Source organism: Nasonia vitripennis, chromosome 4, assembly GCF_009193385.2.
Source record: "Nasonia vitripennis strain AsymCx chromosome 4, Nvit_psr_1.1, whole genome shotgun sequence".
Classification (NCBI taxonomy): Eukaryota; Metazoa; Arthropoda; class Insecta; order Hymenoptera; family Pteromalidae; genus Nasonia; species Nasonia vitripennis.
In genome coordinates, this window is record NC_045760.1 from 14,385,133 (window position 1) to 14,411,184 (window position 26,052).

Below are 26,052 nucleotides of genomic sequence, written 5' to 3' on the forward strand. Positions count from 1 at the left end.
ATATAGCTGATGAAACCGGTAAAATGTTTAATCTGATTTTCGAAAGCAAAAGTAGAAGTAATAAGTTTTAATTTGAGGGCCGAGTGGTTAAAATTGACTGCTAGGATCAAAAGTTATAAAGATTTAAAAAATGGAAAAAATCCAAGTTTTCATGATTTTTCGCTATTTTCAAGCCTAGACAACTTTTTACCCAGGCAACCATTTTTAACTCGCCAGCCCTTAAATTGAAGCTCTCTTCTAATACTTCGAATCTAGTAATACACATTTTTGGATTCCGCTTTCAGACACTGAATGGGTAAAGTTGAACCATGGCTAATTTTCGTTTATTTTTCCCATGTTAAAAAAAATAAGTATTTCGTAATCGCGGGAACCCCAGGTTTTTCGGGTTCTGGGTGGCCTAAAGAACCCAAAAAAGTTGGTCTGGGAGGTGTGCCCCCAAATTTCAATTTCGTTCTCTCAGACCCCCAAAAGGGTCCGGTTTTTTCTGGATTTGCACATATATGAAACATGGAATTAGGAAACGAAAAAATCGTCATCAACTTCATAGAGAGATAGATGGGAAGTAAAAGAGAGAACAAGTGAACTCACGGAGGCCGAACAATAAGTGGCAATCTCGGCAGGCTCAGAAAGTATCAAGTGGTTATTCCGTCGATCAGCGCACACAGGCAACAGGTACTTATATGTGTGTGTGTGTGTGTATATATATATATATATATATATATATATATATATAGCAGCTAGAGCGTACAGTGGATGGATATAGGTGTGCGCGCGCTTCGAGCGTCGCGACGCTACTGACCAAACTGCCATGATTCTGCGGGTAAAGTTCGGTAGCTCCCCGCTCCTCTGCAGCTCCATCCAGACTCGTTCTGTGCACACAAGTGAGCGCCAGCGCGCGCGCGCGCGCGCACGGCTCGGGGATGTTCCATCCCTTCGCAGCAGTCGCCCACTACCTTCTATGTATATATCCCCGCGAGTCTTCTCTTTCTTTCTTTTGCACCTTCTTATGCCTATACTCGCCTCTGCGCGGTGCTGCGGAGCGCGGACAACTGTTTGAAATACGATACACGCAGGGCAAACGGGCTAGATGTACCCGCGTATTATACGCGCACCGGCTATTGGATAAAATTCGAATTCGTTAAACTTCGATAAACACTTGGTATTTTCTTCAGTGATCGGAAAATTTAATTGCTTCTGAAAGCTGATGCGCATTTGAGCCTATAATGAACTTGCCACTGCGAGTCGATTGACCTGCCAGTTATGGATTTATCTTTTGCAAGCGGATATCGCGTTCGAGCAGAATTAGAATATTGCTGCGACGGCTAATTTAATTGCTGGGAAAATTCGGTTGCGCGCGTTCAAACTTCAAGTGCGCTGGTATCGTACGCGCATGTACTCGCGGCACTATATACACTGAAAAAACGATCCTCTTACAACAAAAGGAATCCTTTTGTCACAAGAGTAATTTAATTTCAATTTTGATACCTAGAGGATGTCTTTTAGCGACGAAAGGATTATCCTTTGCGTACAAATATTAATTGCGACAAGAGGAAATATTTTGACGTAATGAGGTTTTACATTTTGCCTTGAGAGAAAATCATTTTCAATCAAGACATTTAGTAAAAGGATTTATGAAATAACAGTACGAGAATATTGTTGAAATGAATCAGCGTTATTATTCTCTAATAAAAAATAATATTACATTTGTAAAGTTTTATGAACAGAAAATAAGAAACTGCTTAGGTGAGGCATATAATGTATGATGGGCCATCTTTGGAAGACACAAGTTTATGCATTGGTTTATATCTAAGCAGCTCAGTGCTCTTTTTTAGTGACCAACGGTTTAACTGATCTATACTGTAGCTGTGCAAATGAGCGTTAAAGCCTAAGCAAGTCCACAGTTTACCAATTACATAAGCTGTGCTTGTATTCGTTAGTAAAATGTGGAAAATTTGCATAACTATAGGTAAATCTTCGGCTAAAGAATAAATTACAAACATTCCTTCTTTATAATAGAAACCGTTTTCTCTAAACCACGGAACGCATTGTTGTGCTATATTTACATTTATAAGTCGTTCTTCGATTAAATTAGAAAAGTGTTTGAAACCTTCTAAAAAACGAACATTTTTTTCTTTTTTTGGTCCATACTCAGAGGGTAAACACACACTTTCCTTACACTTAAAATAATGTGCGAGCATTATCTGATGCTTAATACATAAAGATAATGGAATATTAATTCTATTTTGAGAATTTCGCGCATAACCAGTCAAAACTTTATGCTTCGCCTCATATCGCATACACCATACACACTCCGAGCGGTTCGTTCTGCTCGCTCGCGCTGCTCTAGAAATCCCGCAAGAATTTGAGGTTATAGAAGCACTTTTCGCGATATACCGGGAGTCACTTAACGCTCTGTGGCGCTTTTTCACTGTCTCGGGCACGACGTACCTTTTCCGCGGAGATGCATGCACGTTGTATGGTGTATACGTGCTTTCTCGCTCTTTCCGGGAGCACGCGTCCACACTCAACAAACTTCTTCTGCGGAATGGCAATCGGGCGCGGATTAACATCTTACATTCAAAAGAAATCCTCTTGTCACAAGAGGATTCAAAGGAGAGGATTTTCCTTTCGATACAAACATTTGTACTTTTGCGACAAAATTATATTTTTTTTTTTTTTTTTTTTTATGCAAAATGACTCATTTTGCTACCAAATTTGATTGTTTACATGATTATCCTTATGTCTCAAGAAGGTTCATTTTCTCAGTGTCTGTTAAAGCGGATCTACTATTAGAGAATAATAACGCTGATTCATTTCAACAATATTCTCGTACTGTTATTTCATAAATCCTTTTACTAAACGTCTTGATTGAAAATGATTTTCTCTCAAGGCAAAATGTAAAACCTCATTACGACAAAATTATTTCCTCTTGTCGCAATTAATATTTGTACGCAAAGGATAATCCTTTCGCTGCTAAAAGACATCCTCTAGGTATCAAAATTGAGATGAAATTACTCTTGTGACAAAAGGATTCCTTTTGTTGTAAGAGGATCGTTTTTTCAGTGTAAGCATAACACCCGAGTTGTGTACCTGATATGCAGCGAATTTTTCTATATACTTACTATATACTTACGCGTTACTATCTCAATTTGCGCCGAATATGACGGATTTTGCGTCGACGTCCAACTGCCGATGCTGCTGCGTTATTGATCATCCGGTATTTTTTTTTTCAACTTCGATTGGAAAAGGCCCGCGCGCATTTGAAATAAATGCGAACGACATAAATAACTGGAAAATCGACCTCCATGCACACACATTCGCGATGCCTTTTAATTTTCCCTCTCATAAATCTATCCAGCGCGCCGTCCGCTGGGTACATCCAGCGGTTTATATTCTACTCGCTCCATCGCGCATCGACGCGACGGTAATAAACATGTCCTTCGATTTGTCCGTTGAGTGCGCGATTGCCAAAAACGTTTCCACTGCTCCTTACTGACGGTTGTTTTTCTTTTTTCTTATTCTCTTCTTTTTTTGCTACACGTACCACTAACGCTCATCAATCTATGCAGCTTTTACTCGATAGTCGGGAAGCTCGTCGTCGTGTGCGCTTATTTTTACGTTCATATAAAAATTTCTGTTCGCTATGCGTGCAAAGTGCAATTTGAACGTGATTTCAGAAGCTTCCGTGCGCATTTACTTTAGAGGGTACATAAAAGAATTTTGCACCGCTAACGTCATGCTTATTTAAATTACGAATATTTCGCGCATGGTTATTTAAATTACGAGTTAGCGCTGGCGTTACAAAATTGCGATGTGCTCATTATCTTGATCATATAATATTCCCTGAAATCTTTCTGTAATTTAATTTTTCACTCATGATATAATTAATTACATACCCGTGTACCGGGCTATTAATATTCATTTCACTTTTTATGAAAATTATGGCGCAAGCGCGAGTGAGAATACAATATGCACCGCGAGAGAAATGATCCTTTCGAATGAAAATTTCTGTCGAAAGAATTTCCTATTTCTCATATGGGGATATTAATTTTTTCCATACGATTTTTCCTCTTGACGTACACGTACGCTACGTACCGCGACGCTCGAGATGACATCGATAGCAATATCCAGAAACGTTCGTGGGACGGAGCACTGCTTATTAAACTGAAACAAACTCGATTCGCAATACGAGCCCCGGGTCGGAGCTAGTTTGTGATTCGGTTTTTATCAAAGAGAGAAATTTTAAGTCAGTAGCCGACCTGATTTCCAACCGATTCGCGCGCGGATATTGCGCTCGAAAATCAAATCGCGCCAGTCATCAGTTGGAAATATCCGAAAAATCCGGCCAACGCGCCACTGCTCCTATATCGCTTAAATATGTGTGTGTGTGTGTGTGTGTGTGTGTGTGTGTGTATGTAGATACCGCGCATATACTGCTGATTATGTATCTAGGTATATGTACTTCGGACACGCCTATATAAAACATGCAAATTTCACCCTGGACGCAGAGGGCATGTACATGGAGCTCGCCTTGTGTTTTCTCGAGATGTCTCTCGATTCTTTCGCCACGAATTTCGTTCGGTTGAGTATACTGCGCAACTATATGCACATATCGCAAAGCTCGAAACTCCGCCGCACCTAATCTAAAACACTCATTTCCCTCTCGTACTGCGCGAGCGTCTAAATGTATGTAAACTCTCGACTTTACGATGTTTTTATTCCTCCTGCTGTCCTTTGGCACGCCGCATATACACATATATAGGTACAAATATATATACTTTTCTCGCCGTTCAGCCGCGCGGTTAAAGAAAATAAGGCCGTCATTTACTGTTTTCCGTCATAAGCAATTTGCGCAGGACGCACAATTTCCGAGTCATCGCATCTCGGCTTGTATAGACGCATTCAAACGCGTAGCAGCTTCTCGACTGCCGCACCCGACGCCGACCGTTACTACTGAAATGTGTATAAATGTGGCATAGAACCCGCAGCGACGGGTGGATCCAAGAAATTTTTCTTTTGTCTTTATGACTGTACCTATATACTCTCACCTGGACTATTGATGCTATAATAGCCTATAATTTTACATATCAATAAATTAAAGTTATTATTACAATCAATTTAATTATAAATAAAGCTCCCGGCATCTGGAATCGGGAATTCAAATCCCTATATAAAAAGTCATGACCGGATATTGTGAAGCCAAGATAGACGTTATGTGCTCATGTTCAGCAACAAATTTTATTATTTAAAATATATAAAAAAAATTTGTTGCTAACAATATTAAATTGAATTTTTTTTTAAATGCCTCCCCCACAGTCCGAGGAGGCATGTTTAAGGAACATTTTAGGCCCAGGTAGAGTAAAAAAGATGGTCCGGATCTTTCAGAAAGCCGTGACAATAAATTAGACCAAGTTGTGTATGATTTTTTTTCGGTAAAAATGGGATGTGTCATATATATTTTTAGTAAAAAAAATGTTTTGAATTACATTAAAAAAAAAACCGCTGCCAATTCATTGGCACGTAGCTTCCTCCAACGAAATTTATTGTTCCTATAAATAAAATATTGTTTTAAAATACAGTATGTGAATGCTATTTTAAATATTTCAAAGCTTAATTATTTTGCTGTAGGAGCAATTTTCTTATAGCAAAACATATATAATAATCAGAAAAATCCGATCAAAATCTCTCAAAATCGCGAAAAAGAAGAGATTGATGAAAGGATAACTCTGTAAAAATAAAGTTATCGTATTAAGAGAATAAGATTGTAATCTAACAAAACTTACGTATAATTTTACTATAAAAAAACAAATATATATTGTGCCGTATAATTCTACTCTCAAAACATGTTGCATAGGGTCAATTCATAGGGAGGGACTTTAACGACATACAACGACACCCCTATAAGAGGAAGAAAAAGTTTAGAGAAAAATCAGTTTTTACATTTTAGCTCTTTACTTAAGAACCGCTCGACGAAATCGTTTAAAATTTTAGCAGCAAATAGCTTTTTTTTGATGAATCAGCAAATAAAATTTTGAAGCATTTGACTGCATTGTTTTAGAGATATAAGGAATCAAAAAATTTTCAAAAAAAAATTGAAACCTTGATATCTTAAGAACCATAGGGGTTTGAAAGCTGCGCAATGAACTTAGCCAAGACACATAAAATATCTACTTTTTCCCAAAATCTTAAATGCAATAAAACCTTTTTACTTCCGTAATCGAGGCACAAAAAAACTCATTCTTTCCAGTTTTCGTATTCATCCATTTTTTACTGAAAAAATAAGTAGTCAAATAACTTGAAATTTTAATGGGATATAGTTCGACACGTGATCCATCGTCATGATTTATTTCGTGAGGTTATGATGTTTAGTTTCAGAGATATGAATTTTTAAAAAAAAATCACCTTTTTCATTTTATCTGCCGAACAAAGCGATCGATCCCGAGGACCAAATGGGGAAAAGTAGGTAATTTTATTCTCTTTCAAATGCATATTAGCTGAATTGTTTGTAACGATGGGATGATTGAAAAAAAACGCAAAATAGTGTTTTTCAAAAATCAAAAATTGGCCATAAAAAAATAGTTCGAAAAATAAAAAATAAATGTTTTTCCCGAATTCAGAATCCAAAAATATACATGCATGTCAAATTTTAATGATATTGACGGAGTAGTTCCAGAAATATTACGGCACACACACACACACACATCAATACGGACATTTTCTAAAAACACGTTATTTGAACTTCTAACACACCAAAAAGTATTTTCTAGAAGTTTTGACGAAACTCAAAATTTTACTATTACAAAGCTTCCTCTAGGAGGAAGCAAAATAAAAAAATAAGTCGAAAGAATATTCTTTTGTTTTTTTTTAAGCTCCGCTGATTTTCGCTTGCGCAGCTCTGCAGGAAATTCGGAGTAGCCAGCAGTGTTGAGTGTTTGAGCAAAAATTAGTTAAGCCATTATGGTAGCATATATACTTAATTCTATGTACACAAGAGCTGATATTCCGTGAAAATAAAATAGAGAGAAAAAGTCATAAATGTAGCCGCGCATATTAAGTTAATTCAAAAAAATGAATAACAAGTAAATCTGGTACGTTTATCAAAAACGCGCCATTATGTACTTATAAGTGCATGCGTGCTTGCCATCGCTGCTGCAGACAATCAGGGCGGGAATATATAAATAACAGATAGTGGCGTTCGCGGAATTTAATAATAACGCGTACCGTACGTACGTTATATATAACGTTATAATGCATAAAAGGAGTGATGTTTATCCATGCTCTAGTTAACAGTGTTATAGGTACACTGAGAAAAATTTGATAGTAGAAATTACTATTTGGGATAGTAATTTTCACTGCTTTTCATAATAAATTGTTAACAGACTTTTAAGATATTAGATTTTACTATCCAAAGATAGTAATTTTTGATGAAATCGAATTTAAAAAAATTTAATTTCAATTTCGCTTAGTTCTATATTTTATACCTCTTAGGTACTTTGCGCTGTTATTACTTTATTATTTTTATTGATTATTATTATGATGTTTGGAAGAAAGAAAGAGATTAAATTTTTTTTTTTTTGCGGCGACGGGAATCGAACCTGGAGCTCCGGCATGAGAGTCGAGTACGCTGACCATTTACCTAAACAGATCTGTTACGTACAAAATTTCAGATCTAGCTGATGTATTAATTGACGTACGAACTAAAGTTAATAAAAATTAACGACGATTAATAAATAATAAAGTTGAATCAATAGACACAGAAACTCATTATAATAAAATAAACGTAAAATGTCAACTAAAATACTGATTACCGCAGAAAAAAAAATTAAATTCAAGCCTTACCGACTGAGAATATTATAATTTTTCCCACATTTTATAGTAAATTTTACCATCTTAGGTAGTAAAAATTAAAAAATCAAGTACTATCTGAGATAGTGAAAATTAATATCTCTTATAGTGAATTTTACTATAAAAGATAGTAAAAATGACTAGCTTCTGAGTCTGTTACCAAATTATTATCCGAGATAGTAATTGTTACTGTCAAATTTTTCTCAGTGTATATCTTAATCTAGAATATATCCGAGCTTGCAGCGTCCAGCGTTGTATATATAGGTATGTACATGCATATTAGTCAGGAATAAAAGTAGTAGTCGTCGACGCGGCAATGTTCGAATGTTAACGCAGGTCGACTATATAGATGACCAGAGAGAAAAGCGAGTGAGAGAAGCTGCGTCGGCGGATGTCATCCATCATCTGTCCAAGATTAACGAGTCGTTTCGCCAGAGTATACAAGCTATATCGAGTCCGCTGCAGGATACTCGGCGTACATCTGCAGGGGCTAATCGATATTAATAGCTGTTTCCGTATGCCGCCGCTCTCGGCTTATTTTTCACGAAGTGGAAACCAAAGGGCACTCCTGATGATGATCTTATCATCCATTATAGATGCGACGGCAAGTTTACTATCGCACGACTTCGGAATTGTATTTTATACATGAGCGACTGCTTCTGCAAAGTCGCGCGACTTATTCAGAAATCAAATGCGATAAAGCTGGTAAGCCGGAGGATTACTATCTGCGCCCGCGAGATATCCCAGTAAAGGCGTCTGAAATAATCAGCGACGAAAGATGCGCTCCAGTCGAGCCACAAAACAAAGCCAGTCTGCTGTATTCCTTCGACCTTGCTCGCCGAAGCGCGCACACACACCCGACGATACGGAAGTGGAACTGTCCGTGTCCTGATCCTTCGCTTTCCTCGAAACGTCGCTCCAAATCCTCGCTCTAGACGTGAACTTTTGAAACTAGCCGCGGTGTATATTATTATAGGCGCATATTTTCAGGCTAAGATCGAGATTTAAAAATTTAGACATTCAATTAAAAGTTTGTACGTGTATGTTCGAGGAATTCTACTATGGAAATTACACGTACGTATTTCTAATTCCATATTATACAAGCCCTTCCTCAAAGTCACGATGTGCGTGTATATCTTTTTTTTGCGCTTAGCACGAACTTTCTGCGTTTCCTCATCTCTACGCAGATACAATTTACATCAAATTGAAAAAAAAAAAAAAATACGAGTAAGTACAAACTATAATTTTGCCTTGGTACACAACACCAAGTAAATGCTATCAGCAAACAAGCTTGAAACGGTATTCTTCATAAAATCTCCTGAATGAATATATATATATATATATATATATATATATATATATATATATCCTATATAGATATACATCCCGTATGAAGCATTGAAAATTTCCTGGAAAACACTACGACGTTATAGCTGAGTGATTTCGAATTCTCATATCGAAACAAAGGTGGAATAGCAATGAAACGCGAGCGAAAGTACGCATGTGCCTATATGTATCCCATCAGATGCGCGTTGATCGATTCATATCGGCGAAGCGGTTATCGGTACTTATATATACGGTCGTGCGATATCGCACATCAGAGAGACAAGCGCGCGCACATAGCCGTTCGAGCAAGTCCGGCTTAATTACTGCGATTGGATGCAAATATCTTCCTATCGGCGCCGCAGCTCCTCTATACTGCTATACAGCTATACTACTCGCGTATTCGCAGCAGCAGCAGCAGCAGCATAGTGCCGCCGGTCTTAGCACATTGGTCGCAAGCTAGCCCCGCTGTTATATGCACTACGGTTTCACCGATGCAGCGCGTGTATATTTATATGTGGGCAGCCACGATCGTTTAACTACAGCTGCTTTCGAGTCATGTTACATATATAACTCGTTTCATCATTTGCGCCGAAGACTAGCGCACGTTTCACGGCTCAAACTAACATTGTCAATTGTAGAATGAGCGATAAACTATATTATATACAAGTAGGTGTTACTCTGAATTCCGCAAGGGCTCGTTGTTATTGGGAGACCAGCTGTAAACACGCGCGTGTATGTTATGTAGCGAGGAAGCACGTCGTAAAAACTTACTCTAAGCATATTATCATAAGCTGCCAGAAATAAGTTACCAACCCGAATCCGACTTATACCATCAGCTGTGCGTTGGATCGTTCGAGCTTTCGCACGTAAGTACAAGCGTTAATATGCCCGCGCGGCTACGTGTATACTGTATTATAAGTTTACTCTTAAAAATCATGTACTTCGAATTTCCGGCCGCACATTTATTGCTTTCGGGTCCTACGCAGGGCTATAAGCCTATCGCCAACCCGACGACGACAAAGTCGAAGTCCGAAGGGCCTAAGGTAGGGATAATCCTTACCACATTTCGGAATATCTGACAGCTACAGAGACATGCGCTGGACAGTCAGTCGAGCGACTGCCCTTGCAAGAGTAACTGCGCTTATACTTGGCTGTCGTCTCTAGTTTCCCTAATTGTATTCACGATTGAGTTATAATTAATAAATATTCTATCCTTATTTTTCTGCTAAACCGAATTGCATTTATTTTGCTTAAAGCTTAAGCATATAAATCCAATATACACCGGATGCAGGACATCCGAGATAATTAGACCGACGCTGATGATCTCGATACATCGTACAGATTGTATCATATACACATCGTAATATGTAGACGAGGAAAAGCGTACGCGAAAAAAAAATAGGGAAAATCATTCGGCAAGTAATGCCGAACTAGTGAATCGATCTCGCCGAAAACTCTAGATGAGCGTATAGTATATATGACGATATATACAATATAGACATACAAGCGCAGAATGTGGGCAGAAAAAGAATAACTGGACTTTGTATTCATTTTACATGCACGTGGAAGATGCTCTCTTTTTCGTGCACGTATCACAAATAATATCATTCACTCTATATTCGCGTTTCTGCGCAATGAGCGAATGTCATAGAGGTATTATAGATAGAGCAGGGGAGCCATACGGCTGCCTGTAAGCGGAAACGTCCGACGGTTAGAAAGAGAGAGAAGATCGCGGTACCCTATCTGTCTCTCTCTCTCTCTCTCTCTCTCTTGTAAAGGACAGCTTGTTATTATATGACAAACTCGAATAATAAAATCAAAGCTGAAATAACCCAAAGCTTAAACCTTAAATTCTAAGCCCGAAGGGTTAGAGATGATCATAAATGATCTAATATCCACATCATGCACGTAGTATACCGGTAGCTTTGAGGACTAAGACGCGTGTATGATTTTGCTTTTGGCCTTGTGGTCTCAAGTTCAAATCTCGATAAAATAATTTTTTTTTTGTGAACATCAATTATTTACTTATATTTTAATTTTTCGACTACAAACAAATCATAGGAACAACTCTAATATGCACAGTAATATTATATTGGTATGTTCTTAATCTCTTCTATTCCGGTAGCTTTCATCCATTTCTCCCTTAGCTCATTATTTGTAGGAAATCTGCAATTTAAAGTAACATTAGAAGTTCAAAACATTGGCTGCCTATATAAACATAACCAAACATGACTATATACTCGATAGAATACGTATATGGAATATACTTATTCAAATAACAAAATACACTATATAAATAATTCTTACTTGTGAAAACTACGAGTATAATCGTCAGGAATAAACTGCTTTTTACAAATTACACACGTTTTTGTCATGTTGTAAACGCATCATCAACTGCAGAAATCCAATCACAATAATTATATATGGAGGACTGGCTCCCCTGCTCTATCTATATAATACCTCTATGGCGAATGTGCACATTGCTGTAAAGAAACTGCATGTGATTGCCAGCCTACGATTTAAATTGCTTGGGTAATTGTTTAATTAATTAATAATGGATCCAGCAATTCGTAGAAGTATAGAAGTACTTATCGAATTCGACTCTAACTTTTGATTAAGGCGGTCAAAACTGCTAAACTGGAGGATTTGCTAGCTGTTTATAAAGGCTTTAGCATAGGATCATTGCCGAGGTGATTTTTTGATTTTTGAAGCCGCAAGACTTTCAAACACTTACAATAGCTAAAAAAAGCATTGTTTAGCCTGGAAATGCCTTGAGGGAAGATCGAAGAGAAACTGCGATCGATTTCGACAAATTTCGAAAATAGTGATAGAATCGCGATGGCAAACAAGGGTAAACCAACTGAAACGAAATTTCTTCACACAAATTTAATAGTGTGCAGACGTTTACAACGTATACTGATGATATCCAAAAAAAAATTAGCTTTTACGGTTTGGCTTTCCATTTGATAAACAGGTTCCATACTGTGAAAACATGCCTCGGTCCATATTGGGAATAAAGTGCGTTCACGCAGTGAGGTTATACCGCGGAACCGAGCAAGATGTAGGGCTAACTGACTAAATGGAGATAAACGTGATTAAACTTGATTATTATTGACCTACCAAGAAGCGGAAATTATCTTTTGACAACTCTAAAAATGCGTAAAACAATACTTCCCAATCAACTTTTCTCCCCTCTCGTTCGAGCAACACGGCCTTGGAGCTGACTTTCAAAATGTCAAAAACTGCTAACCTACAGGGCGTAAGGGTCATAATCTCGAGCCAGATGCTGGAAACCGATGGCATTCCATTCTATGTATGTATATATGTATGTATGTATATGGGAGAAAAAGGTTTTCTCTTTTCATCTCAAAATCAAAGAAAAGTTTGGCCAAGCCCGCGCACCTTTGATCTCGCATTCATACAGTGGGCGTTTGCTCCCCTACATGCTACTAGATGTGTATGCTTAGAGGCTGCAATGTTTATCATCTTTTACAGTAAAATTTACTTTAAGAGATATTGATCTTTACCATTCTCAGATGGTGAAAATTATTGTAGCTTTCAAAGAAACTTTTGCGAATATCAGACCGCTCAAGTTACTACGAGTAGACTGTATGCGTTTGTTGGCGATGCGTTTAAGATTAGGCTGCAGTGCGAGCCGCGTGTGTCAAGTGAATAATCTAAAAGTAGCACTATTTTAGCGAGGAAAGGGTTAACTCCAGATTCCGTGGCCGCAGACTCCAAGTACTTTGCAAAGTAAAAGTAAAATTTAAATTCTGAAGAATTATTTTTGAAAAGTCTGTTCTTACTTGGACTTAATTACTAATTTTTTAAGAATTGTGTTTCAAATTCAGCGAAAACTGGATAAAACTCGATATTCGAAGAGAAATAAAATGGTTTTTTTTTTGCACACTCGCATAACTGTTGCAAATTTCAGAAAAATGATATGCTGCATCAAAAATTGGAGCCAAAAATGGATTGTTGTTACGAATCGCATGAATTTGAAAATTTTAACTTTAAAATAAGCATTGTATGAATACACCTACGTAGTCTCTTGCATTGTTTTAAACATTCATACAATTGGAAAATAAGTGGTCCGGCCGTGTGCCCCAACATTATTTTTCGTCGTTTTTGAAGCCAGGAAAGTGTACTTTTCCCGTGAAATTCCGCACGTATAGCTGATAAACATCTAAAACCGCATCGCGTTACCATCTGCACATTATTTTCGTAGAATAGCACAATAATACGAATTAGGTTTCACGAATAATCTCCACTAACCATAATGCTCGAATAATGCGGAACACGATCGTCGAGCCACGTCAAGAGCGATCTACAGAACAGCAGCGGCCGGCATATATATATATATACGTGTAAGAGAAAATTGAAATAGTCTCCGCGCAAGTCCGGGGATTGCAGTATAATATATATACTAAGTCAATAGAGCTGATCGTTTTATGAATATTCCGGCTCACGCCCCTCTCGAAACTTTTCCTTTGCACGCGCGCGCACACACACACATGTACATAGAGCGCGCACGGGCGAGAAAAAGCTGCAGCGGTTATATAGTGACAGACTCTTCGTCGCGGATCGATGGATCGGAAAGCCGGCCCCGTCTCCCGCGACGCTGAATTTCTAATGCACGTATCAGAGCAACGGAACGGCATCAAAGTTACAAGCCCCTTATCTGTGTATATAGAGATAGAGACAGGGATCCGAGAGAGGACATCCCTGTGGCCGTCTGCCGTGTAAAAGAAAAGAGAGATGCGCCGCTGCGCGAGCAATATTGGCGGATAGCACTTAATTGTGTTTAGAACGCGGCCCAAGAGAGAGAGAGAGAGAGAGAGAGAGAGAGAGAGAGAGAGAGAGAGAGAGAGAGAGAAGCGAGAAATGAAGTACGTGCCCGGACTGACAAAACCGTTTAGCCCGCGCACGCGCGCGCTACCTGCGGATTCGACGATACTTGATGCCTCCTCTCTACAGATACACACGCGGATACTTAGATGGATCCTCTATACCTTTCTCTCTCTCTCTCTCTCTCTCTCTCTCTCTCTCTCTCTCTCTCTCTCTCTCACTCATTCTTTCTTCCCGCCGAGCGCGTAAATGTATATAAGGTAACGGTCGGAGTTTCGCGAATGTTTATATATCATCCCGCGACGACGCAAAGAGCTGCATAGCTATATATATACTCGAACATTTTACGCACAGCACACTGCTTTTAATTAAAATTCATTGCTAATCCGCAAGCTGATTCGGCAAAAAGGCTGAGGGTCGGCGGAGAAAGAATGGAAAAATTAAAATTGCTTTCGCAATGAAAAAGAACAAAAAAACGCCCGATATATGCCTAATAGATGCGCAGTATATAGTGGGTTATATTTAGAGGCGATAAGTGCCCGACATCTATACGATGCTGCATGTATCATGTACATACTTTTTTCGCGCAGCCTTAAGTAACTTGCGTTCTCGATTTCTATTTTATCGCGAAACGCGCGCCACGACGAAGCGAAATGGCATAATACGTCGTTTGGTTCGTACATAGCGTCATTGGGCCGCAGTTGGTTTTGCTAATCTAACTTTTCATCATAATACTGCTGAAGCGAATTCCGGCAAAATCTTTGAAATCGAGCGAGCGAAGCGTGAAGGTTTTGGATTATATATGATGATGATAATAATAATCTCTTTATGATGTTCAAAATTGCTTTAAAAAAAATACACGAGTCGCTCGCAAATCACATAAATATTGAAGTGCTCAATCAAAAAATTTATAGAGTATTTATGAAGCATATAGTCACAGTTAGTCGCAACTATATGCAAGTTTGACGTTGCCTATATTTTTTTAGAGCGCTTTTAACTAGGTTTGAACCTTATTGCGGCTGGCGCAAAGAACACCACAGTCGTATGCCTGGGTCTTGAAGGACATCGTGACTTACCTGCGTCCGGGCGATCAGATTGACGCTTTTCGAATAAATAGATGTACTGCGAGCATATAATATTACTAATAATTAAATTAAATAAAATTACATGCACACGTGGAGCGCGCGAAAGAATGTCAAGGCCGAGATTACAGCTATACAGTGCGTGTATTATGAAGACGCAACGTTTTATCGGAACGCGCTCATTGCCAATCCTCATTTATACCTACATTCTTTCTCTCCGCAGCAGCTCCTCAGCTCCCCGCTTCGTCCGATGAGCGCGTGCGGTATGCGAATCTGGAATCGCGAGCTCGTATCATGCGCATATCAGCATCAACTCGCTCTCTCTCTCTCTCTCTCTCTCTCTCTCTCTCTCTCTCTCTCTCTCTCTCTCTCTCTCTCTCGGAAAAGCGGAGATCGCGCGCTTTTCGCATATCGGCCTTGAGCCGCATTCTATACATACACTTATTATAACGAGAACGCACGATGTTTACGCGGAGCGCGCGCGCGTATTTTGAATTTTTTCCTTGGAGAATATATATGTATATATAGCCCGATGTCGCCGCGAGATTAAGCGCGCGCGAGTGCATAGGTCATTTGGATAAGTCGTGGGCGGCATTAAGCCTCGGGGTATAAAAAGCCCGATCGCGAACGCCCGATTCGCAGTCCGCAATTTGAATAATAACTCTCGTCTTGTAAGCTCGTGAGAAGATGAGATTCCTCCGCTACATCTGGCTCCTCGTCGTGGCTCTGCTCCTCGTCGCCGGTGCTCAAGCCAGTGAGTATATATCGCGCTTTAATATCCACTCTAGCCGTCGCGGTATATAAGCTGTATACAGTTGTGTGATGCCTATTCGTCTATTTTCTTTGCAGAATGCACCGAGGACGAGTGCAGGGAAGCTTGCAAGCACGTCGGAAGCATTCCCGGCGGCAAGGAGGGAAAGTACTGCGTTGACGGTTCCTGCAGATGTGCCCTGCTCAAGCCTTGAATTGTTTCTTTCTTTCTTTATTTTTCTGTAAATCGCATTGTTTTTTCTCGTCGTCGTCGTTGTTGTTGTTGTTTGCGCTCTTAATAAAAGCATCATGATTTTCTTATTCTGAACGTTGCTGAGTTGTGCGTGCATATATTTTGTCTGGTACACTAGGAACAGACTGTATGAAAATTTTAAAGCTAAGCAGCTTTTGGGATTCCGCGCGGCGAGCCCGCGCAATCGAATCAATAAAAAGTTTCGACTAAATTAAAATTAAAAGTATACCGGTATGAAAAAATTTTTATAAAAGCTTTTTTTACGTCGTTAATCTCACAGCGTCGGGTCGTTAAAATGACGTGTCTTCCGCAATTGGAGTATTTAGCTCGGTTTTAATTTTTATCATTGTAGAGGCCGATTGACGGCGTGTATAATAATAACCGTCCGAGTTCTGACATTTATACACACAGAGCCGATCTAAAAAAAGAGAGAGACTTGTCGCTCTCGCGTGTCGTCGTTCAAGTAAATACCTAAACACAAATATTTACCCAGCTAATTATCGGCACCCTCCACCTCCTCCTCCCCCCCCCCCTCACTTTTTTTATCATGCGATAAAAAGCCTTCCATTTCATTCAATTATGCATTGTCGACCTATTCGATTACAAAGCGAGACAAGAACGCTGCAGTGGGCGAAAGCGTGGGATAATTATCCCCTGTCGCAGCTACAATACGTAGGATTTATACAACATATGCTAAATTACGACATCGATAATTAGTTGTTTGCCAGTTTATGTCAGCCAAAGGCTACGTTTGAATTCAATGCAAATCTGCAAACAACGACTGGTTAATTATTAAACTGCGCTTATATATGCCGTTGATGATTGTAATTTTTGTTGCACAACGCCTAAATTAAATAATGGCGAATGGTTGTCATCTGCAGCTGTTCGAGGTGTATGCGTCCTTCCATCGCAACTGTATACAAAAGAGAAAAGAAAGGTTATACGCAAATCTTCGGCTGTATAATGAAGCCTATACAAAATGAAAAGCCGGCCATTCGGACAAAAGCTTTTCACGTGCGGTTTGTACATATGCGCGTAAATGTAGAGAGAAAGAGTCGAGGAGTGACTCCGTTTCGCGACTCATTGGATTTATTTCGGGCTCGCCGAAAATAGGCTCCTCTCTTTCTCCGCGACGGAGAGGATAGGCTCAAACTCTCTCGCCGTCAGTTCGTTGCTCTTCTTCCGGACTAAACGTATACTGCGGCGAGATATCTGACCCATCAACGAAATCATGTGTTCGATCGTGCCTCTGTTGTTTGTCGTCCTTGGTGAGTTTTCGGTCAGGTGTATGAGCGCTACATAGCGACACTTTGTTGTCATTTTTCAATATCGCTGAGGTGTGTACTCCCTCGCGGCTGTCGTTTCTCTATATAACCCGTACGCTTTGCAGGGACGGCAGTTGCTGCGCCGCAGAGCCTGCCTTACCCGCTGAACGAGTAAGTCTCGGCGAACACACACTTGTATACATACACACACACACACACACACATATATATATTACAAAGCCTAAAACTATAAAGCTTCAGCACTTATATGAAAATTATATAAAGTCGCATGCACTTTTACCCGACGCAGGTACGCGGGAAAGAGAGTTCCGGTTCTCTACGAAGCTTACTACCCGGAGCCGCGCGAGTGGGTGAGTACAGGCGGTATATACGTATGCATATCATATCTCTATGTATATATACACAGTATGCCGAATGACGCGTGACACACCGTACATCGCAGAATCCAGAGGCGAGCCTGCAGAAGCTCCGCGAGTTGACGAGTCAGCTGGTGCGCGAGGAGGAGCAGCTGAGCAGCCAGATAGCGAGCGGCGCCGGCCTCGAGAACGTCTTCGAGCCCCGCAGTCAGCTCCTCGAGTACGTCTTCTCGCGGCCGGCTGCGGCTCCGGCTCCGGCTCCGGCTCCGGCTCCTCTCGTTCTCGCCGGAAGCGGCAACAGCAACAGCGACGACGATGTGCAGGTGAGCTCGCTGACCGTGAGCGAGAGCGCACCAGCCGACGGACACAGAATCCGACACCATCACGGACAGGCCAACTGGCTACTGCGCAGACTTGCCAATACTCCGCAGAATCCCGATGCCGCCGCTCCGACGACGCGGCGCTAATCTCTTCTTCCTCCGTTTTCGCCGATCTACACGCTTCTTCTTCTTCTTCTTCTTCTTCTGATGCTTGACGCCTATTTTATTTCTATTGCAGCGGAAAATAACGCCCGCGCAAGATAAAATTTAGTAATTACAATTCGACGTATAAGCTAGATATATTATATACTGGGCTTTATCGCTCGCGAGCGCGCGCCTAATATCGTTTTATTTTAGTCTCTCTCTCTCTCTCTCTCTCTCTCTCTCTCTCTCTCTGTTATTATTATACTTACTTACCGGCTGGCACGTGATGTGACGCAGGCTGGAAAATTTCCGCCTGCGCGGAAGCTGCGCGCGGATAAACTCGTTTTGTTTCCAAGAGTTCCATCGAATTGCCGACTATGACGAATCACGAGCTTCGCTGTAGATGGATTGCCAAATTTGTGCTGATCTATTTTAGTTTTATACAAATCAAACTTTGGAAATGTAGTAAGCAACGCGACTATGAAAAAAAAACTGCTATATTTTTTTCAACTTTCAACAAGGTACATTTTAAGCCCGGATAGAGTAAAGAAGACGGTCGGGATCTTTCAAAAACCGTGGCAAGTGACTAAAAACACTTATTTATATAGTGAAATGTCATGAATTTTGGTCAATGATTTTACAAGCTATATACATGGTTTTTTTCGATAAAAATGGTGTATATTTTATATATTTTCAATAGAATTTTTTTTTTCAAATTACATCAAATCAAAAATTTTTTGGTACGAAGAATATCTTTTTGTTTTTTTGCAGGATTTAACCCAGGCTTAACCCCTTAATTTCTCAACTTATTGGCAATGATAAATTGTTGTCGTCATTTCGACGCGAAAATCATGTGCAGTGGATTTCCTCGTATAAGGGAATACTTATAGTTTGTTAAATGAAAATTCGCGGAGAAAGTGTGCCCGTACGCAACCTTTCCTCTCTCTCTCTCTCTCTCTCTCTCTCTCTCTCTCTCTCTATCTCTCTCTCTCTCTCTCTCTCTCTCTCTCTCTCTCTCTCTCTCTCTCTCTCTCTCTCTCTCTCTCTCTCTCTCTCTCCGAACGGCAATCATTGAGTGTTGTATACTCTGCGGGGCTTTGACGCTTCAAATGAAAACAAATTCGTCGAAACGTCGTCGTTCGACGCTTATACGCACACACACTGCAAATTTTTGCCAATTCACCTTTCTAGAATCATAATAAAGTCAAAGCAGGGGGGGGGGGAGGACATAGATAGCGGTTTTAATGCCTTCCATTTTACTACTTTTATATCCCGTATGTAAGTTACGATGCTCCGCTCGCCCTCTGTTTTCGGCGCCAAAATCTTATTTGTGGGCGACGGCGTTCGATTCGATGCCTCGCATAGAAGAGCAAACTTTCGAGAACTTATGTATGTTCTTCGGGCTCGGGGGAAATTGCTTTTACGTTTTACAGCGACGAGCGACGTGTGTGTGTGTGTGTGCGCGCACGCGCGTGTGTGTGGAGGAAAGCTCCTGTGTAAAAGTTTGGATGGTATAATTCAATTAAATGGCTTTATGAGTAGCGCACTTTGAGATATATAATAGAACACGTCGCCCGCCAGCATTTTAATAAGCTTTCAATTTAATTAATTCTCTTCACTCTGATGCGAAGATATTTTAGACGCTATGTAGCTTTGATACACTCAACTGACAAAGTGCCGCGCATCATTCACTAATTTCTCGAGTGATATACAAGAAATGTGCGTAAGCCACGCGCTCGATTAGAATGATTACGTAAAAATTGGGGGAGGGAAAGTTTATCGCCTATCTGCGTATGCTTGTCAATGTCGATTGGACACGCGCACAAGATAAAAGTCTGCAATTATCCATCTATTAATGAGCCAGTCATGTAGTACGTATCAGCAACGGAAAAAATGAGCCGGAATTGATGCTTTCGCACTGCTGATGAAAAAAGCTCTTATCGTCTACTGATCCCGTAGCTTTTCCATTCGATTTATACGTATGTGTACACAAAAAAGTTCGACAGTGCTGATTCACACGCGGATTACCATAGATAACTCGTCGTGATTCGAGGGCAATTTGTATAGCATTCGGTTTGTCAGGTGCGTAGATAAAGTGAAAAATCAATTGTCTACACTTATATCTTTCATATAACCAACGTTTATTATTAGTATTTTTTTCACATACACAATTGTCGCCTTGCCGTTGATCCATCTCCAAGTTTACATGATTTACATTCAAAAAAAAGCTTGTATATTATCCAATAAATTATAACCTAAGTATAATGATCTGCATAATTTATTTCCCTAAACCGCTGTACCATAGTTTATAATACTTTCATCAAGGCTTGTAATCATAGAAATAACGAGGATAACGTATATAGCTTTAACATTAGTAATGTATAAGGTATAAAAATTACAATGATTATAACCGAGAGTAACCAAAGCAATAAAACTCAAGGCTACTTTTGCATTTCATTTCGTAGTAGTATTTACACATAAGATTAAACGTTTCTTACACGCCGCTACTATACATTCTCTTTGTCAGTGTACACATTTAAAGTTTGTTGTTGTTAAAAAGAAGTTGACGCGCAATTTTTCACTCGCAGTATGTATCGTTCGACAATTAATCAAGACGTACAGTTGTTACAGAAAAATCATTGATAAATTGTAACTGCCAAGTGCGCGCGCTTTTTTTCTTTCTTCAGCTGTACTCGCTACTCTGCACAACAAGTACGGAAGTATCGTGATAACCGAAGGGGTTACGAACTGATGATCTTTTCCAACGTGTTTCTCGCTAATTTTTCCCTTGGCCTTCTTTTATCGTGTATCGAGAATTTTCATATCAGTACTTTCCAGTAACCCGGATCGATCAACTGTTGCACAAAAAGAATTTCTCTGTAACATCGAGGCGATAACACGACGAACAGACTGCACGTCTTGATCATGATATAACTGCATTTAACCTATCTCTTTCCAACATTAACATTCAAAGATGGAAAAAAATTATCCCAGATGGACTTTTGTACATTTAATACTTCCTACTCTAGCGAAACACAACTTTTTTAGTGGTGGGTAGTCTCAGTTATTTATTACATATACATATATTAGACTAATATTAATGTTAGACCTGCAATCTACCTACGTACAACAACAATTTTAGACACGCAGAAAAATTCGCGCTAGTTCATTTCATTAAGATTATTTTAATCGTAATCAGCTATTTTTGCTATTATTATTTATTATGCAGTTAGTTAATACTAGCAACAGAGAAAATACATACAGTGTTATGTGTGTAAATATATAATCATATCAAAACTAATTAAAATCGCGTATATTAGATTTAAATTATTTGAAATGTATGTATTTTCTCAAAATACGCGAGTTTGCAACATAATTGATGAATTACAAACTCAAGTCGAAATTCAGTAAGCCTGTATGTCAAGTTATAATTGGATCCCTTTTTAAATACGAATTTCATTGATTGTACATTAAATAAATATAAATAAATAAAATTTTAAAAACAAATTTGAAAAATGTTTCACTGATCTGTTGTCTATAAAATTGACGCTTTTAAGAATACTTTATAGCATTGTTATATAAATTAAATATCTTACACAGCTGACAAATGTATGTGATTCCATAATCATTTCTGCTCAATAGTTGTCAATGCAACAGTACGAAAAATATAAATATATTTTGCAATGCAACAAATGCTAGTGCGATCTCAAAAACAATTAGTATTTAAAAAATATGTGTATATAATATATTATATGCTAGGCACTATATGCAACGAAAATAAATCTCATACTATAAAATGTCCAAAGTTAGGTCAATAAGATACGCATTCTTACCGTCGCTTCACGCCATAAATGCAAGTCGCTTTTCAATTCAATTTTGAGATTTCCTTTCTATGATCGTTTGATGCATTGCATAAATACATTATCTTCTAATCACATTGTATTCTAATACTAGGAATTTTTATTCCATTCGCGTAATGCAGTTCCAGACTGTACGATATTTCCAGACGCTGTTGCGAGCGCAAAATTAGTTGGAGATCAATTTCCGATTGTGAATTGGCACTTGACACAGTTTTACGTCGATTCGCGTCAATTTACTGGAAATAGGTTACGATATTAACCAGCTGGTTAAAAAAAAAATATTTAATGCAAATCAGTTATTAAGCGATGCTCACTTTTCTGATTTTGCTGATTGATCTCTGATAAAATAAAGTCTTTCAATTTTTGGTAAGCCTTGTCTATATTATCATTTTCAATCACCAAGTCAAAGTTGCCTGGGGCTTCACCTGCAAATATTCATTTGAATAATTAGATTTGGAATCAACATAGGAAGTATGAATGACTATTGAGTGAGAAAAAAAAAATACCAAATTCAATTTCAGATCTTGCACTGGACAATCTACGTTGCAGTGATTCATTGGTTTCAGTTTTACGTCCAATCAAACGTCTTTCCAATTCTGGGATGGAGGGTGGCTTAATAAAAATAAACAAGGGGTTAAGGGAACTAGTCTTGATTTGCTTGACTCCTTCAGTTTCAATGTCTAAAACACAAATCTTGCCAGCTCGTTGTACATCTTCTATGGCCCGCTTGCTGTAATCATAAGAATGATAAGAAACAGGAAGCTGCCTTGAAGATTGGAAAAAACGTGATATTTGGAGGTCTGAATCTGGAGCGTAACATTCGCTTATAAATACCTTGTGCCATACATATTTCCACTAAATGTAGCAGTTTCAATGAATTCTCCTTGTTCAATTTGCTTCTGCATATCTTCCTTAGTTGTAAAGTAATAATGTTTTCCATCTTCTTCACCGGGTCTTGGGTTTCTAGTAGTATGAGACACGGAAAACCCAAACTTGTCTGGGAATTCATTAAACAACAATTTAATCAGTGTACTTTTTCCACTGCCTGAGGGACCACAGAACACTATCGGACGGGGACCTTTTTGAAGCATGATGGAGAGTCCTATAATCAAAATTTTTTGCTGAATACCTTTTGAACAAGACTAATGAACAACAGGTAGATCATCTTTGTAGATAACAATCAATGGTAGTGAACATAAACAGTGCAGCGATGTGAAATTTGTAAAAAATAATGAAAAATAAAAATAGAAGTATAAAACAACATATACTTTAGGATCACAACATGTGGTATGTTGAATTTCATTGAATCGTAATACAATATGGGGGTGAAGAAAAGTATTTGTCCTACATATTTAATCATACCTAGTCTGAGCACTTTAAAGCTCAATGGTATTTGTGAATACGTTAAGATGTGCATCTATAATCTTGCGCTCATCTCCGTCAAATAAATAGCACATCAGTCAAGAAAGGAAAGTAATTTTGTACTATTCGCATAACGGTCTTCCAACGTGGATATCCGTAACACCTGACAAAAAATCAGAGTAACGACATCAGGTGTACTCGAGAGATAGGGGCAGCTTAATTGAAAACCCATTTATGAGAAGTCTACGAGGGATATGTAGCAGAAGTGTGCCTATATGTATTGAGAATGATGAGACCGACTGAGATTTTTCATTACAAGCGCATGGGAGCATTGGGTATTGTAGTGTTGTTCAAGGTCTTGGAAGTAAGTATTGATTCGGTGACGTAAAATTCGTCGCGCAGAAACGCGCGAACGAACGCCGTGTGCCGTGAATGTGGGAAGTGTCGCGCGCGCCTTTTATAAGTATTTATTATCAGCGGCGGCAAAATTATTGACATCCGAACGCATGCTTTTTCCTACACTCACTACTTATTCTGCCCGTTCCAGACTGCAGCAGCCTCAACTCTTGACTGTGCATGAGCAATAAAAGCGGATAAAAAGGGACACAATGAAGTGGAAGAATTTGATATATAGTGCTCTCAGGATAGTAAATTAATGACGGCATGCTTCATTAGCAAACGCGCGCGCGGAAAGTTTATACGCGCACAATATATATTCATGCGAAACTCGAGAAGCCCCTCGCATGATTATGATGATGATGCGTGTGCACAAAGACTCAAAGTTTCGGATTTTTGTATTTGCAAGGATTCGTGGGTAGCCGAAGCTTGTGCTGGTCTTTACCTTGGTAAACGTAGACGAGAGTTAAGCAGACGTCGTCGACGAACCTCTTCTTAGGAGCGGTTTGCTCGTCAGCTAAAGCGCTTTTAGAAGCTGCCGAACGTGCGCCACGTTTTTACACAGTAGTGTGGGACGCGCTCGCGCATTCACGCTGCCGTCGCGCGCAGACCTGCGTATTGAAATACTTCTCGCCAGCTTCTCGCATCGGCTTTGAGACTGTTCTCTCGCTACATCGTGCATGTATATGTATGTGTGTGTGTGTGTGTGTGTGTATATATATATATATATATGCTGATCTCCGACAGATGACGCTAACGTGGACAATTTAAACTTATCGAAGACTTTTCGTTTTCGGGTGAGCGCGGGGAAAAATAAAAACGACGTGCTTTGAATTTCAATAATCGCTCACATGTATTATTATTATATTTTAAACAATTTAAAAGTACAGAAGTTTTATGTTTATATACTCATAATTTGATTAGGGACACCATCACGCATGCGAGATTGTATACGTGCAGCAGTGAATAGCGGGTGTCTTAGAGTTTTAACAACACATAAAATAGTTTCCTGAGATAAATACTGCCCTGCAGATCGCAACTGCGGACAGCTCTGATCTTATACATAATATTAAAGGATGAAAGTATAAAAGAAACAGTTTTGTCGTTTCACGCTAGCTCGACTTTTAAATCTATCCTTACTACTTGTTCTCTATCTCATCTTAGCTTAGTATCTCTCTTTTATACCTTTATTCTCTCTTTAACTTTGTATAAAAATATACACGTATATGACCACGAGCTTGTTAGGAATATTTATGGCAATATATATATATTTTTTTGAATATTATAGGATTGATCAACATTGTTGGAGAGCAATGGCGAACTCTATCAACTTTTTAAAGAAATCTAATCATCAGCCAATAATCAGTATCGGTGTTATTGACTCTTTGTTTAGTCTTTAAACTTTGTAATTGTACTCATATGATCCTGTTTAAACCAGTAACGCACTCTTATAACGTAATATGGCTACAAATTCAATAAAACTTGCACAACATTCAACTCGCTACTATAATAACATACTGATAAATTTGTAAAGTCTATCTATATAACATTGGTTGATTGATAAAATTAATTATTATAATATATATATATATACCTAATAAGTGTAGATAAAAGAGTTCTCTGGAGATAAAATCTTGATAAATTTACGTTTGGCCATTATAAGCAAACGAGATGTCAAAATATTTCAACATAACTATAAATGTAATCGACGTCGCATAATCGCATATATAGTTTGTCAGAACTCTTTAAATGGGAGAAATATATGTTATGATAGACGCAATTCACATTATTTGGTTCTTAAAAATGTAATATACCATGTATATATCTTTGCATAGGCATGCAAGAAAAGCACAAATAAACAATAAATAAATATCACAAAATTCTCGATAATCTTAACTTGCATGGAAATCTAGTGAAGTTTTGTAATAATAGAATTAAAAATGATTAATACGCAACTACACCTTCTCACTGTTTAACTTCAAAAGTTGAGGCTCACGCACTTGATTGTGCACGACGATGAAGCAGCAGTCACCGTCGCAACTCCCAAAACTCTTTCTCTAGCTATAATTTGTGCATAATGGCAAGAATTTGTTTCAAACATGAATATTAGCCGATAGTTTTGCTTGGGTCCTACGTCGAGCAAGTTCCGACATAACAACTGGACCGATGTTCGGCAATCTTGGGCTGTTAGACATGGCTTGGTAAGTCGCAGCTACAGCATTCT

At 38.9% G+C, this 26,052-nt stretch overlaps 4 protein-coding genes and 1 long non-coding RNA gene across 11 annotated transcripts in view; 2 read left to right on the forward strand and 3 right to left on the reverse strand.

Moving 5' to 3' along the window:
- LOC100117304 (sex peptide receptor) overlaps window positions 1–18,146 on the reverse strand; it is a 26,672-nt gene extending 8,526 nt beyond the window's left edge. For 2 of the 6 annotated variants that reach the window (XM_016987982.2, XM_031928481.1), the window contains exon 1: window positions 589–736. The gene's annotated coding sequence lies outside the window, so the exon portion shown is untranslated. Of the gene's footprint in view, window positions 1–588; window positions 737–799; window positions 879–17,820 lie in introns of those variants that run through there. The other 4 variants (XM_031928482.2, XM_031928480.1, XM_031928483.1 and 1 more) reach the window with 4 other exon arrangements.
- On the forward strand, window positions 17,099–20,756 carry LOC100679146. Its single transcript, XM_003426860.5, has 4 exons — window positions 17,099–17,372; window positions 17,495–17,540; window positions 17,680–17,740; window positions 17,833–20,756. Exons 1-4 carry the CDS (start codon window positions 17,336–17,338, stop codon window positions 18,211–18,213), a joined length of 525 nt encoding a protein of 174 aa, XP_003426908.1. The 5' UTR covers window positions 17,099–17,335; the 3' UTR covers window positions 18,214–20,756.
- On the reverse strand, window positions 20,328–24,496 carry LOC100117225 (guanylate kinase). Of its 2 annotated transcripts, XM_008210265.4 has the most exons (6): window positions 24,274–24,494; window positions 23,433–23,595; window positions 22,905–23,172; window positions 22,577–22,800; window positions 22,385–22,495; window positions 20,328–22,306 (listed from the first exon to the last, which is right to left on the reverse strand). In XM_008210265.4, exons 2-6 carry the CDS (start codon window positions 23,485–23,487, stop codon window positions 22,299–22,301), a joined length of 666 nt encoding a protein of 221 aa, XP_008208487.1. In that variant the 5' UTR covers window positions 23,488–23,595; window positions 24,274–24,494; the 3' UTR covers window positions 20,328–22,298. The 2 variants fall into 2 exon arrangements, with proteins under 2 accessions (XP_008208487.1, XP_008208488.1); XM_008210266.4 differs by lacking the exon at window positions 23,433–23,595 and having other exon boundaries at window positions 24,274–24,496.
- On the forward strand, window positions 23,591–25,475 carry LOC116417251. Its single transcript, XR_004227548.1, has 2 exons — window positions 23,591–23,895; window positions 23,980–25,475. It is a non-coding gene; the product is annotated as an uncharacterized LOC116417251 (long non-coding RNA).
- Window positions 24,657–26,052, reverse strand: part of LOC100117187 (ribosomal protein S6 kinase 2 beta) — a 5,002-nt gene continuing 3,606 nt past the window's right edge. The window contains exon 14 of the mRNA XM_008210261.2: window positions 24,657–26,050. Coding sequence (XP_008208483.1) covers window positions 25,922–26,050 — 129 coding nt within the window. The 3' untranslated portion in view covers window positions 24,657–25,921. The remainder of the gene's footprint in view (window positions 26,051–26,052) is intronic.